The 19,204-nt window shown below is 39.5% G+C and overlaps 1 protein-coding gene across 3 annotated transcripts in view; it reads left to right on the top strand.

Moving 5' to 3' along the window:
* Positions 1–19,204, top strand: part of RYR3 (ryanodine receptor 3) — a 477,864-nt gene that overhangs the window by 432,291 nt on the left and 26,369 nt on the right. For all 3 annotated transcript variants that reach the window (XM_067558027.1, XM_067558029.1, XM_067558028.1), the window contains 5 exons: positions 2,092–2,150; positions 4,762–4,933; positions 5,832–5,918; positions 8,431–8,628; positions 9,656–9,786. In XM_067558027.1, coding sequence (XP_067414128.1) covers positions 2,092–2,150; positions 4,762–4,933; positions 5,832–5,918; positions 8,431–8,628; positions 9,656–9,786 — 647 coding nt within the window. The remainder of the gene's footprint in view (positions 1–2,091; positions 2,151–4,761; positions 4,934–5,831; positions 5,919–8,430; positions 8,629–9,655; positions 9,787–19,204) is intronic.

The following is a 19,204-nucleotide window of genomic DNA, read 5'->3' as shown; positions in this document are numbered from 1 at the left end:
CACAAATCACTTAGGCACAGATTTTAAAAAATATTTAGGCATTGCTCCACTCAGCATTGCAACGCTTAAATTATTTAGGGAGCTAAGTCTTATTTTCAAAACTGATTTAGGAGTCCAAGTCCCACTGACTTTCAATGAGACTTATGCTTCTATGCAGAGTTGGGAAAATAACTGATTTTTTTCTTCACTGGCAGTTTGGAAAAAAAATTAAAATGGTTCAACCTGTACTGAATTAAAAAATTGTGAAAAATTTTGGCAAATCAAAAAAGTCTGTTTTGGATCAAACAAAATATGTTTTGTTTAACCTGAAACTGATTTTTTTAGCATTTTTAAAGGGCTTGATTCAGAACATTTGAAGAGGTGGTGGTGCCACTCTCCTTCTATCTTTTAGCCCAGTATTTAGGGTACTGACTTGAGATGTGGGGGAGACAGGTTCAATTCCCCCTTCTGCCTGATGTGGAGAAAGGATTTCAACTTGGGTCTCCCACATTGCAGAAGAGTTCTCCAACCACTGGGTCATGGGAATTGTCACTGTTCACACATTCTCACCTTCTAATCAACGGTTGTGAAAAGGCCTCATCTACTCTAACTGAAATGACTTTGTTAGCACTTGCCCTTCTCATTGTTGTTTCTTACCCTTGGATGTATATATATACCGCCTATCTGTGATTTCCATTTCGTGCATCTGACAAAGGTTGCAGCCCATGAAAGCTTATGCCCGCAGGAATTTGTTAGTCTTTCAGGTGCTACAGGACTCTCGTTGTTTTTGCTGTGTCTCTTATAGTTTCTCTTGTTGAGGCTATTCCACTGTGTATAAATAATTAAATAGTAATAGGAGCAGGGACTTGAACTAACAAATGACTATGATTTGCAACTGTGAATAACAATGAATAGTAATTGGGACAGGGAAAGAAACTGAAAATGATTCTGTAGCTTAGGAGTTAGGCCAGTCACCTAAGATGTGAGAGACCCAAGTTGAAATCCCTTCTTCACATCAGACAGAGAGGGAATTGAATCTCGGTGAGTGCTCTCACTACTGGGTTAAAGAATGTAAGGAGGCCACCGCTGCTGTCATCGTTATGTGAATGGCATCTAAGTTCCAAATAAAAATTAGGACTGAAATTTTTGGCAAATTTTCTGGAAAATAGTTTTGGAAAAAATTGCATTTTTTGGCAAAATGAACTATTTGACCAAAAATGTTCATCAAGATCTATTCCTAAGTGCCTAGGTCACTCTTTCAAATGAGACTTAGGGCTTGCAATATGAAGTGAAGCAGAGTCTAAATACCTTTAAAAATCTGGTCCCTCACCTCTTTATGCCATAGTTCCCTTTCTGTAAAATGGGGATAATAGCACATCTTTACTTTACAAGCTGTTGAGGATAAATATGTGATTGATTGCGAAGCGGTCAGATACTATGGAATGGGGGGCATATAAGTACCATGGATAGATAGTTTAAGGGGTAAGTATTGCAAAAATAAAATATATACATATATTCAGCTAATTTTGATTACATTTATAGAATATACTTACTTGAATATGTCTTGACAAACTAGGAAGATGTTGCCGCTATTAGACAATTACCTGGAATTTGTTATACTGACATTGATATTCATGGTAACCCACATTATTCCACATTCTATGTATAGAAAAGATGCAATACCAAAGTTAAATTAATTTTACATGCCAATGGTAATTGTCAAGTTTTTAATGGTGACAACTGTACCTCAGCTACTTTTAGGATATGATCTGTGCTCAATTACCTCCACCCTTCCTGGTAACTTCTCCAGTCTCATTACACTGATTATTACTTTGAATTATTCAGTCATCTGTGACAATTACAGTATTAATAATAAATCTTGAAAACATGTTAGAGGAAGAATCACGACAGAAGTTTTCACTGTGGAAATATTGTCTGAGCTACTTGTTTTAGAAGCAAAAAAATTTAGAACTATGACAACATGAAAGAGACCCAGTGTTAATGAGACACATTGGCAATTGATTGTTTTGTCATTTAGAAAGCAGTAAGTAGAATTAGGAAGATTTATTTAAAAGTAAGTTTATGGCAATTTTAATATATTTTTGTTTTTAGATATCTGAAATAGCAAAAGAAGATGAAACAGAAACAAAAGCAGAATCCGAGAAGGCTGAGTAAGTAACTTGTACACTACTGTTTATTTTCTTGCTTTTCCTAGATGAGCTGGCCAGAAATAATCCTGAGCAGGCACTAATTGGACTCTCCCTTTTATTAGTGTCTTGGGCAGCCAACACAACTCCTCAGAGGCGACAAGCACTTTCACTGAGCAGCAGAGCAGGGACCCTATCCCAAGTGCCACCTTGAACAATCCATATAAGCCTATTTACAGTCTTATTAATCCTCTGCAGCTGCTTCACCTAAAATCCTGGGAAACATTTTTAGGATGGAAACCTTCATTAGTGTGATATTTACTTCACTTGTTTCCAAGTGGCAGGTGGGACAGTGTGTGATCAGCTTATGCTGAAATATGAAGGTTGATAGTTCTGCCAATATCTTTTTACTTTTTGATTGCACCCTTTTACAACCAGGTGGTCTAACAGATCCGATGACTCACTTACATAGCTTTCTTGTGCCTGACATACTTAAACAATTTATTTTTTTTCTTTATATTTTGATCTATTATTCGGATTCTCACTTTAGCCCCATTAATTTCATTCCTAAATACCTCTTCTAACCTGCTAAGGTTTATGTTCTGTTGTATTTGAATCACTTGAGTTGGAGTTTTATTTTTTTAAAGGATAATTTTGGGGCCCAGATAAATTAGTGAAGCTTGCCACTTATCTATCCTGTTTTCTTTCTCAGCACTACACATACCTTAGTTCTGTGACTTTAATAACATAAACTCTAAAGTCTCCAGGATGAGTCAGTGATTTTTAATTTCCTAACTCTTCCCTTTCAGGCTGTTTCTAACTAATTTCCTCATTTAAAAAAATCCCTTTCTTAGATTTCACTGTCAGAGAATCATTTTGGTATTTTTGTCTTCCCCTCCCTCCAACCCTCTGCTAAGATTTTAAGCGTACTTGCTTTGTTACTATACTTCTGATAATTGCCAACTGCACTTAAACTCTTTTGTATTTCTCAGTACTAAGAATCCAAAGAATCAGTTCAATATATTTCTCAGTATTAAGACAAAAATAGCCTCTCCTCTGGTATGCGCCACAACAAGCAGTTCCGGAAGCTTTTGTTTACCCAGGCCAGGTTGTGTTATGACGTTAAACTGGTTTATATTTAGGTGGTTCAAATCTCCCATTATAGTGGTTTTGTTAGATTTTATTCCTTTTCCCTAATCTCTCTCAACTGTCTGAGTTCAGAGTCCTGACCCAGAGGCCAGTAACATACCTTATCAAATGCCATTTATAAAATATCTAGTTATTCCCCAATACCAAATAGTCCATCTCACCCATTCTTGTTTTTAGGCTTTTCAATTGTTATATAGCTTTTGTTTTTAATGCACATAACCTCTTCCTGCTGACAGTTTATTTCCTTATTCTTTTCCTGCACTTCCTTCCAATTACACCATAATTCCTATCTTCTCTCTCACTATTGAATACAGAGATTCCCTTATACTTCTGCTATTTATTATCATATTTCATTTTCATTTAAATACTTTGCAGTACCCGCAAGCCTACAGCTTAAAAATTACAGCTTTAAAAATTCACTCTCCCAAATCTTCATTGTCATTGCCAGGAGGCTAGCTCCCTTTTTGTTGGTTAAGGAGGAGAGACCCGGCCTTCTTTATAGAATCTTACTTTCCCAAAAGGTTCCCCAGTGCTTAATAAACATAAACCTCTCCTCTTTGTATGGCTGGTCCTCCTGTGCTTATCATCAGGGGCAGTCCAAAGAAAGCTAATGCAGGGGCCCCTAGAATGATGCTTCATTAATAATAATGTAAGTGTAGCTCCTCAGACATCTCTCATATAGTTCCTTATTTCACTGATACTGCTATATAACAAACTACAAACTCCTCTCAATTTCTTTATAAACGACCATCTATTAGCCTTAAAGTTTCAACCTCCTCACACCTAGATGGTAATTTACCTTACCATTCTCTCCGTTATCACATACTCTGCTATTTACGTTCCTGAAAACTGAATCCTCTTCCACAATGAGTTTTGATACTTGCTTCTCATAAAGGGAATTCCTTTGTGCAGGAGGAAAGATTGTCGTCTTCTACATCTCTTGAAAGGTGGGTCCTTTGGAAGGAAATTTTCCCTTCATTCCTCACTGATTCCTTCCTTTAATAATGATGATTTTTTTTTTATTGAAATGAAACCACTCTGCTATGAGTCTGTGTGGCACATACATAAATCTTTCTGTCTTCTGTTCAACTTTGAACTCAAGATTCTGCACATAAACTCTGACAATTTTGAGTTACTTGCACTGGGTGCATACATACTTCACTTGTTTAGGCGGCAAGTAATTATACATTTCACACGTGGTGCTAATAACCCCACTTTGACTGAAATGCTTTAGCCTTTTCTCCATTGATCTCCCCTAAACTCACTAAATGGATTATTATTATTCTTGCACCTCACTTAGTAGTAAGGTAGCTTTTTGACTGTTGGCTGTAGTATCTCACTTCTTTTAGTCACTCACCTCCATTGACCCTCTCTGCAACTAACTCACACTCAAAACCAACCTCTTTTTATTGGGAGTCACTGTTTTAATCATAGCATAGAGAAAGCGGGAGTTTACTCTGTTTTATTTCTGTAAACTTTCTTCTAGCATGGAAGATGGTGAGAAACAAGACAAAGCAAAGGAAGAAGTACAATCTGAGGATTTAGGAAAGGAGGAAACCAAGAAAAAGAAACGAAGGCATGGACAAAAAATAGAGAAGCCTGAGGCAGTTATGGCTAACTTTTTTAAAGTCGTAGAAATTTATCAAACAAAAATGCTGGTAAGTTTTGCTCCCATTTTTTAGTCACTGCACATCACAAGTCAAATAACACAGAGAGCAGCTAAGTGTGAAATACAAGGAAGAGATGCAACCAGTTTTTTACAAATTAATTATTTTTTACAATTGATCATGTTTTTATGGTAGTGCCTAAGTGCCAACCAGGAATGGGGCTCCATCGTGCTAGGGCATTGTACAAATGCAGAATAGTAGACAGTCCCTGCACTGAAGAGCTTAATATCTAAATAGACAAGGCAGACACAGAATAGGGTAAGGGGTACAACACAAAAACAAAGTGAACAGTGTGGTGGCAGAAATCGTCATGTCGGTTCTACTATTCATTTATTTAATTTTTTGGCGGTGAGTTTACTTAGGAGGGAATCTGCTAAATGGAGAGAAAAGGGCAGAGAAAGGGAGTGAGAGGGGCAGAATAAGAAATGGCAAGGGAGAAGAGGGTAAGGAGAGGCAGGTGTTGAGTGAAGTTGAGATGAACAGACTTTGTGGGAAAGGAAGGAGGAAGGTTGGAGCAAACAATTAATCAGCACAGGGTAGAGAAAGTCCGAGAACATTCTACAGTTTTGAGTGGAATGTCCAAAGGTGAAAAAGGGCACATCTTTGGCTGCTTCTGTTCCTACCAACTGGAGTCTGGCTGCCTCCTCTCTGTATTTTTCCCTAAGCACAAAAATACCCTGTTGTGAATTATTAGGTACAAAAGAAAGGGTCACAAAAATTCTAGACAGCAAGGCTGGTGATTCTTTCATGTTGGCTGTAATTGTTTTGTTGAACATTGCAGAGCATAGTTGGGATTTGATTCTCTACCTCCTATCTACTTCCCCAATTCTGATTCTTGCTCCATGACTCTTCTAATTGTTGTTTATTTCAATGTTCCTTGTACTTCCAGCATTACTTGGCTAGAAATTTCTACAATTTACGGTTTCTTGCTCTGTTTGTTGCCTTTGCCATCAACTTTATACTGCTGTTCTACAAGGTAAAGTATTATTTATTGCATTTCATTCTTTGTAGAGTTTTTCTACTTATTTTCCAGCGCAGCTGGCTGAAGGCTGGTTTAACATAGTTGATCTAAACTACCCAACCATTTATTGTAAGCACTACATGCATGGATTAAAATCAACACTGCCAACCTAGAAATAATGTATCTAAAGTTATGTTCTTACCTGAGTTACTAATATAACCTTGAGTGACTAAACCTATTTAATTCTGTATTTTATTCAAGTTAGGATAGTGAAAATAAACTAATCAGTTGAACTTTTATTTATAGTCATTTTTTTGTTTTGGGTACAGTGTACTGGCATGATGTGACTGGGTTTGTGCAAACCTTGCCAAAGGAATGTTAAAATCCAAGCCAACCCCTACCTCCCCCCCCCCCAAAACAAACAAACAAACAAACCCCCAAACCCTCAATCTCAAAGCATTTTTAATTTTTTAAAAATGTTTTCTAAAGTCTAATCCTAAATTGGAACCTCAACTCACATGACTGTCTCTTTAACAGTATTCCTCTTTCCATAATACTGATCACTTTGATTTTCAGCATGGAAATGGTAACTAAATCATTTAGAAATCATATTAAGGTCTCATGTATTCTAGCTGTCTTAAATAACATTTTTGCTTTTGTGTGTGATAGTTCCATTTGTCTATTTATAAATTTTGGCTGCTTTTTGAGTTTGTGCTTTTTTATTAAAGATGTGCACAATTCATTTTTAAAATTTCTTTAAAATAAAACAAAACCAAAAAAAGTAGAGGGTAGCAATGGGGGGACTGCAGTGCATTGTTTCCCCCACATTGTCTTCATCTTTAACTATTTCTAAGTGTGAGAGGATACTTCAGGCTTCATAACCATCATTCAGCCTATGCTTTCTCGCTGCAACCAACAAGGTTGTTTGTGATGATATTTTTTGTGTTGAAGACATCTGTCCATGAGGAACCAGATTTATATTGATCAGGACATACAGGCAAACAAACAATAGATGCAGAGGATGGATGTTAAGCAGCACACTGCAACTTTATTAATGTATCACTGAGATATGGCATGATACACAAGGCATTTAACTGGATTCAAGGTTCCTCAGGGTAGATCCATCTAGGTCAACCCTTAGGATTCAGCCCACTTCTGAATCCACTTGTATTCTCCCAGCAAGGAAGGTTAGTCCAGGAAGGCTTCAGTTTTCCTTTTCTCCTATAGACACAAGGTCCACCAGTGAAATCCTGATTCTCATTTATCCCTGAAAGCTAGCCCTTTTGGCCATAATCTGTACTGGAAACCAGCCACGTGTTGTGACTAACTAATCTGTTTTATCTTTTCTAATATTAAACTTTAAAGTTGTATTGCTTACAACTCAACTGTGCCTCCAGGAGACTACACGGAAAGTGAAAAAACCCACTGGGCTTCAGCCAATTTGGTCCAATGAGAAAAAATTCCTTTTTGATCTGAAAATAGGTAATCGGTTGGATCAGCAGCACCCTGAAGAACACAGATCCTGTACTAAAGGACCTAGAAATGTCTGGGCTGACTTTAAATATGCTGGGGGAGGAGTGCAAGAGCCAATCAACTCACCTCATCTTTACAGCCCAGCTAAAGGGAGGCAGAAGTTCTGAGAAAGAGGGACCCAATCATGTGCTCTCTCCTGAGCACTGTGTCTCATCCCCACTGGTCTGATCAACCATTGGTGGGGCCGTGTGGAAGACCTTGCTCAATTAATTTTGCCATCAGATTGCAACAGTTGGCCGCTACTGATCTGCACTGTCAACCTAGAAATGAAGGGCCAGTTTCTCTGCTGCATCCAGCCTCCACTGCTCATAGAGGAGGGCAGAGAATTTTGTATTTCAGGGAGCCAGTTATGGCTTCTTGTTTCTGAGGCCAGTTTTGCAATGGCCCTGGCAGAGTTTGGAGCCAGGGGCATCTTGTTGGCCAGGGATTAGTGTAAAATGCTAATCAAGTGCTATAGCAAGATTTGTAAGCTTTAAAGTAGATTTTGAAATAAAAATGTGTGCCTAACAAATAAATTGTGACAACATAGCTTTTGCTCCCTTCCTCTGACACTAGTAATCATAAATAGTGTAAATTCCAAAAGAAACCTGAAGTTTGTCATACCAGTCTATCCAATCATTATTTTAATTGCTTATATAATAAAACATTGGTGTTACCTTTACACTGTTTTCACTTGCATTCGTGCCGTTGCACCCCCGAACAGGGAGATTCGTAAATTGAGCTACCTCTGGAATTGCTCCTTCTACATCAAGTGGAGGTACATTGACAAAGTGGTGTAGGGAGCCTGCACTCTTGTTGTATCTGTGCTTCTCATGTTCTGAAGATGAAGGACTTCACTCTCTAGGACTCTCAGTCTAGTACGTTACATGAGCACTATCTTCACAAAATATTAAGAAAGACATAGGGAGCAAAAAGAGATTTGTCATGTGATTAAGGGAATGGAAGAAAGCTTAAGTTCTTTGTGTTCTTGTGTGTTTGTATGTCTCCATCCCAGGTGACAGAAGAACCATTTGATGAGTTAGAGGAAGACTCTGATCTGTGGAACTCATTTGAAGAAGAAGAAGAGGAAGAGGCAATGGTGTTTTTTGTTTTACAAGAGAGTACAGGTTACATGGCACCAACACTCAGGGCTCTGGCAATTATTCATACTATCATCTCCTTTGTCTGTGTGATTGGATACTATTGTCTAAAGGTGAGTTGTGTGTATGTTTGAAGCCCAGTTACTTATTCATGTTTGGTAGACAACTAACTCCATGTCAATGTTCTGAGACTTTCAACCCTTCAGTTTCATTGAATGTAGACAAATATCAAAATCACTCCTCATAGCACACATGAGTATCAGAGCAGATATCAAGATAATTCTTTTTGTCTAGATTCATAGAAGCACCCATCACTTTCATATCTGAATGGCTTCCACAGAATTGTTAGGCATCTTACTCCTGTGAGAGAAACATAAAACAGTGTAATTTAGTTTAAAATATTCAGAGTTTAAAGCCTAATCAATCATGTTAAAAGCAGCCAACTTTCCCCCTTTATTTTAGCAGGGATTAACCTGAGAGAAGAGAAGTTTTAGTACCTCCCCCTCTGCTCTTCCTTGGAGTTTTTGGTGGGTGATGGCAAGCATGGTCTGAACAGAGACTGCCATGTGGTGAATCACTACATTCTTGAACACCCTAACCATACACTCACCCCAGTTAGCACCACCACCTTTTGGGATGTTGCTCGCTTACTCTCCAGAGGAGTTTGGAAGCACACTGCATCAATGCAACCACCCCATAGTTGTCTTTCTGGCTCCAGATGCTTTCCACCATGATTTGTAGTCAGGACAGTGAAGTATAGTGTCTAGACTTTGCTTTGATTTCTATTTTCTGCCAGAAGTTCAGTTTCATTTAACTTTTAGTATAAACACACTTACTTTTATATAAACCAATGTAAGCTGCTGAGGGTGCTGCTTCAAGAGCCCTGACACATCTTCATGGTCAGTGCTAAGTGCAATATTCTCAACCAAGAGCAACATCAGAACTCATTCTTTTTTCATTTGAGGTGAGCAACCATCCAAACCTCACCACTGTCCAGAATACCCAGTTCTTAGAATATACCCAACTCTGAGGCTTGAAATTAGGTAGTGAACTGAGGGTTAGTTTTATACTATAGAGAGACCTAATTATTTCTAAGAAATATGTAAGTCATTATAAACCTTTTAAATACTTTTTCCAAAGGTTCCTCTGGTTGTATTCAAGCGAGAAAAGGAAATTGCCAGGAAGTTGGAATTTGATGGTTTGTACATTACAGAACAGCCTTCAGAGGATGACATTAAGGGACAATGGGATCGCTTGGTCATAAACACTCCGTAAGTAAAACAAGACTTTAAAAAAGGTCTAAAAATAGGATAGCTCACCAAACCATTGCAGTGGAACCTCACTAATACGTATACCACCTAGTTTGCACAAAAAATTGGTTATCTTTCCCTGTATCCTAACAAAGATTTAATAGCAGATGCTGTTTGAGGTGTCATATTACTAAAGAGCTGTTTGCATAGCAAATGCCATATCAGAGAATACATTTTTCTTTTCCTTTGTATATTTTCTTATGTTTTGATTTGTCAAAGGCTAAATATATAGTAATACTTAATTTATAGCTTTAAGACATTTATAAGTCTCCACTCACAGCCTCTTCCCTAAGAAATTTCACAAATGAATCACTTGGGAAACCTTTGTAGATTTGGCTTTTGCACTCCCCTCTTTGTTTTATTATATTCTTCTTCTTTCCTCTGCCTCAATTTTTAATTCATATAATAAAAAGGTACTTTTTTCCCTTTCAACTGGACAAAATTAGTGTATAACAAAGAAGTAAACCTGGTGTAAAAAAAGTATTATCAGAATATCTAAGTAGATCTGACTTTTCTGTCCAGTTTGGAAATAATAGCAAATAGTGTAGGATTCACACAGTGATCCAGAGGAGTCTCATTTTCTATTCTGTGCATGAATTGTATAAATGTAGGCAAGAGAGACAAAAAAGCAAATGATTTTAGCAGCTTTGAGCAGCAGTCAGTTCAGAAGGTCACTTGGTTTTATTTCCCTGTTGTTATCCAATGTGTTGAAATGGCTAAAAGACCTATCTATGAAGCACTTTAAAATTATTGAGATTTCAAATTACCATTTGCATGTTAAATGCTGCCAAATTGATTATTCTTCAGTTTAGTAGACTGAACACAGAATAATGCTTAATCTGAAGAGAATGTTATAGAGCCCTTACTTATGATCACTTTTCATAGACAATGTACCTAAGGTACATCATAAATCAAATAGATTTTGACATGTATGTTCTCTGATGGTCCAGCTCATGTAAATGTACTGTTCTGTGGCAAACCGATACAGCAGAACAATATATAGGTACACCATTACAATATATTTTAATTTTTCATCAAATAAAACATTTAGAAAATTTTACGTTATATTTACATATTACTTATGCTCTATGATGCTATTGCTGTACAATGAGTAAGTCTAACATAGGCCCAGCTCCCAAAGGACGTAAAGACACAAAAAAACAGAACTGTAAAATACAATAGAGAATGAGCATTGAGTGGTGTGTAGCGTTTATGATTGGAATGATTCACTGAGTAAGTTGGTTCTCCTTTGCATGATTATTCACATACACACTCCCCTGTAGGTGTATGTGGGCCCAATGCACTCAAGTCGATGACTTTTGTCAGCAGTGCTAGAAAGCAGCACATGCACCCCCACATCCTTGTGCATGGAGCTGAGGATATAAAGGGATATGGCTGCTGCATCCCTCTCAGTTCCTTCTTACTGCCCATGGTAATAGCTGGAACTCCCCATTACTCTTGAGCTTTGGTTCTTTTCTCTTAGCAAGCTTTTAATAAAGACAAATTCTCTTATTTGTATATAGTTGTTAGATACTTAACTGATTCTTGGGAGGGCGGGGAGTTACTATGCAAAAAATCTCAGGATTTAACAATGTGCCATGTGCAGGGCTGTGATCCCTGTAAGTTATAGGCACAAAAGTTGCTTAATTTGTTTGGGCAAGGAACGTGTGAGGGATGAATGTCCCAATTGTACATCCTTTCTGATGAAGATGAAAAAGCAAAAGGATTTCTGCCTTAAGATACATCTACCTGAAAAGGCAATATATCCTTCTTCAGTGCTCAACCCTAACCACAGGAGGATGGAGCGGTCATTCATGAGTAGTGCCCCTCCAGCTGCCTCAGCTCCTAAGCCAATACTGGGTGAGAAACATTATTCATCTTCCCCTCACATGGCCTCCATGTAACATTCAAAACCGTCTTTGTCTTCTGTGACTGACAGAATCTCATTATTCATCACACAAAAAGGGACAAATCTTTTAAAAAATAAAATAAAATAAAATCCTCTGGTGCTGAATTGAGATCTGATCACAAACACTGACCCTCACAAGCACTACCTGAAGCAATACCATTGACTCTGGCTGGACCATCAAGACTGGTGCCTTCACCTCCACAGAGAGATTAACACCGCTGACATCACAGGCATTCTTCATGGCAAAAGATCTGTTGTGTCTACCTCTCCCTGACTCTCCTTTATTGTGAGTGGTGTCAGAAAATGCAGTAGTTTCAACCACATCAGCACCACTGGCATCTTTTATCACCACAGCACCGACAGGTCCTCCTGCATCATCAACACAGCCTACAACATCAGCACTGCCAGCACCTTCGATGGCAACTCATCTCTCTGCCTTCTGTCCAGCTCAGCTGCTTCCAGAGCCACCAAGTGGCTACATCTTTGACATTAGTAATGCTAGGGCAGCACCAGATGTTGCCAGTGCCAAGACCTCCACAAACACCTACAGGAACAGCTCCCCATTCACTGAGGAGAACTAGATTTCCTCCTCTTCAGACATGGAGCATGACAGACCTATTTCTCCTGTAAGGCCTTTTAGATCTCCTTACATAAACATACTTGTACTGATCTGCAACAGGGTTATTCTTGCAAGAATGCCCCTGTATGGTGGTACAGAGACTGGACTATCCACGTTGGCCTTATTGGGACTCAGACTGCTTCAGGAGCATCCAAGTCTTCCTCCTCTACACAATCCAGGAGGAAGTCTCCTTCTCCCGCATCGCTGGAAGATCCTCCTGCAGTTCCACAATCTCCTCCATTACTGGAACACAGAGGAAGAGAATGTTAGGGAGGAATCTGTAGATATTCCCCCTCATATATCTTTCTCTTCCGTGGTTAGGGCCATAACTCCAGAATTATTGTCACCTCCTCCTGAAAACTTTAAAGTTGTTCATGACTTCATGTGGAGGGTGGGCACATCATTAGGAGTGCAAGCAGAAGTTGTACAACACATTCTGCATAACAATTTCAAAATTTGCTCAAAGAATACAAATAGCAGTTCTTGGCCATAATCTCTGAACGATACCTCACTGCCTGGACATCTCTCCAGGCGACTATCAATGCATCCAATACTGCTTCACATTCCATGGCTACAGCCATCTCCATTAGATGCTCTTCTTGGCTGAAGGCTTCAGGCCTCCCAAGAGAGCTACAAAACACAATAGAAGACCTGCCATTAGAAGGCTCTAAACTGTTTTCTCAAAAGACTTTCAAAATGTGTATGAAAGAAACAACAATTTGTCAAAGAGAAGTCAAAAGAGCTACCTATCAGACATAAACAAACATCTGATTGTAACTAGATTCCTGTGTTATGAGCACAGTTTCTCTTTAGGAACTGGTGGTCTGCTACCTCTATTATCTACTCCAAGCTTACAGCCTTTGCGGCCTAGCTATCTTTCAGCTAGGGTAATTTTCTTCCCCATTAAGAGTATATCTACACTTCAATCTGGGGGTGTAAGTCCCAGCCTGAGGAGATACACCCGTGCTAGCTCAATCAGAGCAGGCATGCTAAAAGTAGAGTGTAGCCATGGTGATGTGAGCAGCAGGAGGGGCTAAATTGCCCCAAGTCTGATCCCAGACAAGACACTAGGTACATACTCAGGGCAACTAGCCCCTCCCATTGCTCACACCACCACAGCTATACCGTATGTTAGTGCACTAGATCGATCAGAGCTAAAGCAGGTATGTCTGCTCAAGCTAGACTTTACACTTCCAGACAGAAGTGTATGCCTGCCAGATTCAGTTGTCCAACCCTTAACACACACATTAGCAACCCCCTCTACCCAAAATATTTTCCAGAGTAACTTCATCAGTTAAAAATGCTATCCAAAAGATACATTCAATGCCAGGGTGCCTGTAGCTAAACTAGCATGCCATGGCAGCTGCCAGAGTTGACCTAATAAAGCATTTCCTTATTACAATCATTGAGTTCATCTATTTGTACATAAGTTTGCCCGTGTGTGGTGTCTTTCCATAGAATGGATCTTATTCAATTATCTTTACAAAGTTGCTTTTATTTTGCATTGAACAACAAGTCTAGCTTTTTCATTAAAAGTTAAGCATGCTATTTTTGTTCTTTGTGAATCAAGATGCATGAGTTCCTTCAAGCTCATCTCTAATGCCAAATTCTTTTGGTACTACTGGAATACTATCTGAATTATTAGAGCCTTGTAATACTTTATTTTCCTAGGAGTTTCCTAGAACTCCAGATCCTAGGAGTTTTCCACTGACTTCATTTTGGTCCATATATTACACTGAGACAGATTGGTAAAAAGTTAGAATTAAAAAATTACTTCAAAATATTCTTTTGGAATGCTGCCAATCTGTTTCTTACATCCAAAATGGTCTTTCGTTTTGTGAGTAGATAATTGCGCATTAAAAAATGTAATGAGAGTCAACAAGCTGAATAATATTCTGTGATGACAGCTTTGATTAATATACAGTTATTAAAACACAGACGCAAGGTATTTTTGATGTATGATGCTAGGAAAATGTTAGTAACAATGGAATTCAGTTTGCAGGTTAAAGTTCTTCTTGTGAAATAATTAACTTTGTTTTTTCTAGTTACAAACCGGTTTTGTGTAGGTGGTGAAAATCCATTTCCTGCACCAAAGTGGTGGTGTTACTTTCTGATTATTTTCTGTAATAGGTATTATAGCACAGAATTGGCAGTAGTGCTGCTGTTTTGATTTTCAAGGGGAAATACTATTATGTGAAATGTATTCATTCTTGCTATTAATATTTGTTTTAAAATTTTAAGCTTTATAGTATTTGTTTCTCTGAATTAATAGATTTGCAGAGCTATGAGAAACAACAACAGAAGTGCAATTCTAGAATAGTGCGAAGTATTTAAAATCATCACTTTTGAGGCTCACTTCACAATAGTGCAAACACTAGGTTTCTTTTCATCGCTCATGTTGGCAGGTGGGGTGATGACCATCTAGTATTTTCCTGCTCTTTAGGGCTCCCTCTTCTGCTTTTCCAGTTTGACTCGTGCCTCACTCAGAGCAACATGCAGGTAGGCAACCTCCACAGCCACTGTGCAGCGGCAGTGACAGGCAGACAGGGGCAGTGACGGACAGAACAAGTACATGTAGTTCATGCAGAGGGGAAAGATACTGTCCTGAGGCAGCCTCAAACTCTTGAGGAAAAGGAACTTTAAGATTTCCATGAAATAAGGGAACTCATTAATGTCTCCTTAACTGTATGGCATGCTGGTTACACTGCTCCAAGATTCTCCCAGGAGAGTTGTCCCTAGAGGTTTTCCAGAAGCTCAAAGAACTGGAGAATCTCCATTGCAGAGCTGTTCATGATGAAATTCAATGCCAGGTGCGTCCTTTTTCAGCAGTGGTTATCTGTACAGGATTCATTTGTCATTTCATGGAATTTATCATTCATTGGCTTACACATTTCCTCCCCTTCAGCTCCTCTGGGGAGTCCTAAAAAAAACTGCTCATCATGGGATTCCTTTAATCCTAACTGTTTTGGCCAAGGTTATCTTAGCATGTGGATCTAATGATGCTCTCTGAAGGGAGGAGACTCCTTCTGCCCTTCTGCCATGACCTTTATCCACAGTATTGCCCTCAGATCCAGGTGCCCTAATTTCCTGTACCATGAGACTTACAGCTGATTCCACTTCAGTTGTGCCACTTCCTAGACCACAGAAAGGAAGCATTAGTCAACAAACTTTGCAAAGGTGCCACCTACATTCTTGCTAGGCACTACAGGCCAAAGTCTACAACCCTTCCTTTGACTTCAGGGAGTTGAGAGCAGGGCTTACAAAAGCAATTTTCCTATAGGAGGGATTAATTGATGAAAGGTTAGGCAATCTCCTCCCTCTTCTAGTTCAGTTCTGAGTCTTCTATTTTGATAGCCTATGGTGTGTTTCATATGGTGCTACTATACTAAAATCATTGTCTGCACTGTCTCAGGTCAAATCACAGAAAGGTAAACTATATTCCCATCTGCAGGCTAATCCCATGAGGGCTTTCCAAGACCAGGTATCAACAAAAACGCTTTCCTCCTTAGGAAGGTAGATCAGGCTAACAGATTTCTGTCAGATTGAAAGGAGTCAAACGGAGGATTCAAGAGGAGGAAGCCCAACAGAGAGAGAAATTCTGCATAGTGATTGGTCACCTTGCCAGTAAGTGAGTGAGAAAGAGGAACCCAGAGTCTGAACAGGCTCTGACAAACCACAGATAATTTGCTCTTGCCAAACAGACTCTATAGATGTTCGTTACTTACTAGCTCATTTTACAAAGAAAACTTCTTTCCCAGTTTAATTTTGTGCCTGAAATGTGCCAGACTGACATCTCTAGAGGTTGAAATACATTATGCATCCACAGAACAGATACAGCAATGCAAGCTTGCCCACAGTGCCCTACCAAATTACTTCAATGCTGTGCTGGAGAGAGCATGTTGGCTTCATTGAAACTGCCAAGAGGGCCAGTTAGACCATGTCTACACTTTCGGTGATGTGTAGCACACATCCACTGCATGCCCCCTAGCACAGGTATAAATAGCAGTATAGACCATGAAGCACTGCTTAGGTGAGTAAAGACATGCCAGAACCTTAGGGAATATACCCTACACAGCTCTCTATACACCCAAGCAGTGCCTCACAAGTGTATACTGCTATTTTTAGCAGTGCTGCCTCCCTGCTGCCAGAGCCTTTCCCTACCACAGTGAAAGACTGTGGCAGCGGGGACAGGCTCTGGAAATGGGGAGCTGTGGGAGACTTTCCCCACTGCCTGACAGGCTCTGGCAGCGGGAGGCAGCAGGGAAAGTCTCCTGCAGCTCCCCACTGCCAGAACCTTTTCCCACTGCCTCCTACCTGCCAGAGCCTTTCATTGCTGCATATAGCTACACACTGCAGTGTGGCTACAGCCTGCTTTGCACTGCGACATTTAAATACACATGCCCTACACACTGCCACCAGTGCAGACGAGGTCTTAGTGTTAACTGTAATGGTGACTGGTGTGAGGTGGAGACTTATCAAGTAGGATTTGGTCTAAAACCTTGTACATAGTCAATGAACAGCCTTCAGGTTATTAATTTCAGTCACTATCATACTAAGTCAATTTCAGATGAGTGACCTAGAACTGTGTGACCCATTGCCAATTCTCTAAGCCATCCAGTGTCTCTGCTTCCCTGTCATATGTTGTTTAAGAACCAACCTGGTTTTTTTGTAAGTAGGACTGGGATCTTTCTTTGACTGAAAACCCACTGAAATTCTTTAAAGTGATCATTGTTATACAAGCGTAACATTATTTCTTAAAAGACATCTACCACAACAGATCCCGCACTCTTGGATCCATACTGCCAGACAGGAGCTCCCATCATTCTAAAGTTCTGAGCCAAAACTACACCAGCAGGGGAGTTACACAGAAACATTATTGGAGATCCTAATCATAGTTCATTCCTGACTTCTGTTGATGAAGCTCATCACTCAATCTCAGCAGTCCTGCACCATCAGCTCTGTTAGATGGATGGATGCTGAGCAATATTTTTTCACAAAATCCCCTATTCTCACAGTATAAGTATTTTCATGGTGCTTCTTTTGGCTCAGTGTCTGTTTTAGAAAACACAAAATGATAATTTCTTCTATCTCCTCCAGCGTTTTTCTTCTCTGAGAGCAAAGAGGCCTCAGGGCCCCTTGCCTCCCTATTCTCAGACTTTTCTCTCCCTCCAGTTCATGTGCACATTTCATTTTTGCCTTTTGTTCATCCTAAAGATTTTGAAGTGTCTGAAAGGAAGCAACATAAAAAATTCCCAAGTGTAGTTTTCTCACCTTCTGATAAATGTGACCACAACACTGTCTATTTCTGGCATAAGATATTTGCCAATTTTATCTGCTTCCACATGTCATTGGGTGCCTTCAGGACCACGGGTGAGCATTTGAGCGCTTTGACCCACTACACTATTGCTGCTGGAAACCAGTGTTGAAAGGGTGGCCTTACCACCTCCCAACTGCAGAGCAAGGAACCCACTGATTTCCAGCATGTTTCTTTGTCTCCTGAAAGCAAGCAGTGAAGGCATTCTGTGACTACAACCTCAGTAGAATCAGCACTAAAAAAATTAGATATTGTCAGCTGGACTCAAAGAACATTCTGTACAGCCTGTATTCCTCCTGCTACAACATCACTCCAGTTGAATCAAAGATGAACATCAGATTCAGCTGATTAAAATCTGGTCTTGATGTGAAGTGGACCTCAGGCATTGGTCACCTCAATGCACTTAAGGATATAATTCTTTCCTACACCTTCTGTATATTTTAAAATGCTCTATTTTATATATCAAATGAAATAAAATAAATAAATAGGTGCTCTGATGAATGCAGCTGAATTCAAGCTATTCCTAGACAAGATAGAGGTCATTATGGACCTAGCCCACTGCATCTGAAGAAACCTGCACCTTAAGGTCTTAGAGTTTTTAAAACAAGCAGCAACACTTGAACCCACATCCAGGTAACAGACAAAACTAGTGCACATACCTTTCAGCCTTTACTCTCTCATAAACCATACCACCAAATAGAAGCTGGGAGGCAGAGAAAAATCCCTGATTCTATAGGATCATATGAAAGAAGACTCTGACTATGAGGGTCTGTTGGCTGGTGCCATCCCTAAAAAAGTCAAGAACCCTAAATGGTTTGGTCAATACGGTGCTAGTAAGATCTCCATGATCTATAGTTTTGTCCCTCCTGCCACTAAAGGAAAGACATTGTTTTGAAAGGTATCTTCCTCTGTTACAGATTAAGGTTCACATATTTCCCAGTGTCTATTGCAGTATGTCTTATTGTTAAAACAAAATATTTCATGAAGAAACTGTGGGGCTCAATAATTTCCAAAAGTGGGGAATCTGTTGGCAGTTTTAGGAGACCTATTCAGCCACTCACCCACTCACTTTTGGTGGCTGAAGCTTCTGTAACCTTTCTAAATTCATATTTGTGTACCCTTATATATAGAGTACTTTTAGTTTCACCTGTTATTTGAAAGAAACTGACCTTTGGGGACACTAGGGACACTGTTGTTCTGAAGGGCAATGCCATTTGCTGGAGTAAAGTTTCATAATGTTAGCGCTGTTAATGTCCCGTTTAGTCTTGTGCTGGGATTTTGGACCAAACAGTGGTATGTGCTATGATGATATACCTTAAGAGAATAAAATTACAAATAATCACCTCTTCCTCTAAGGCTACATCTATACTTGGAGGTGAGGGAGTAATTCCCAGCTCTAGCAAACATACTTGTGCTAGCTCTCATCAAGCCAGTACACTAAAAGTAAGAGTGTGGCAATGGTCGTGTGGGCAGCAGCGAGCAGTGGCATGGGCTAGCCGCCTTGAGTACAAACCCACCTGGACCCCATGGGTATGTA

This window comes from Emydura macquarii, unplaced genomic scaffold (assembly GCF_026122565.2).
Source record: "Emydura macquarii macquarii isolate MOO-44397 ecotype Brisbane River unplaced genomic scaffold, CSIRO-AGI_Emac_v2 contig_1876, whole genome shotgun sequence".
Classification (NCBI taxonomy): domain Eukaryota; kingdom Metazoa; phylum Chordata; order Testudines; family Chelidae; genus Emydura; species Emydura macquarii.
Note: the sequence above shows the minus strand (reverse complement) of the source record. Positions and strands in the feature narration are given on the sequence as shown.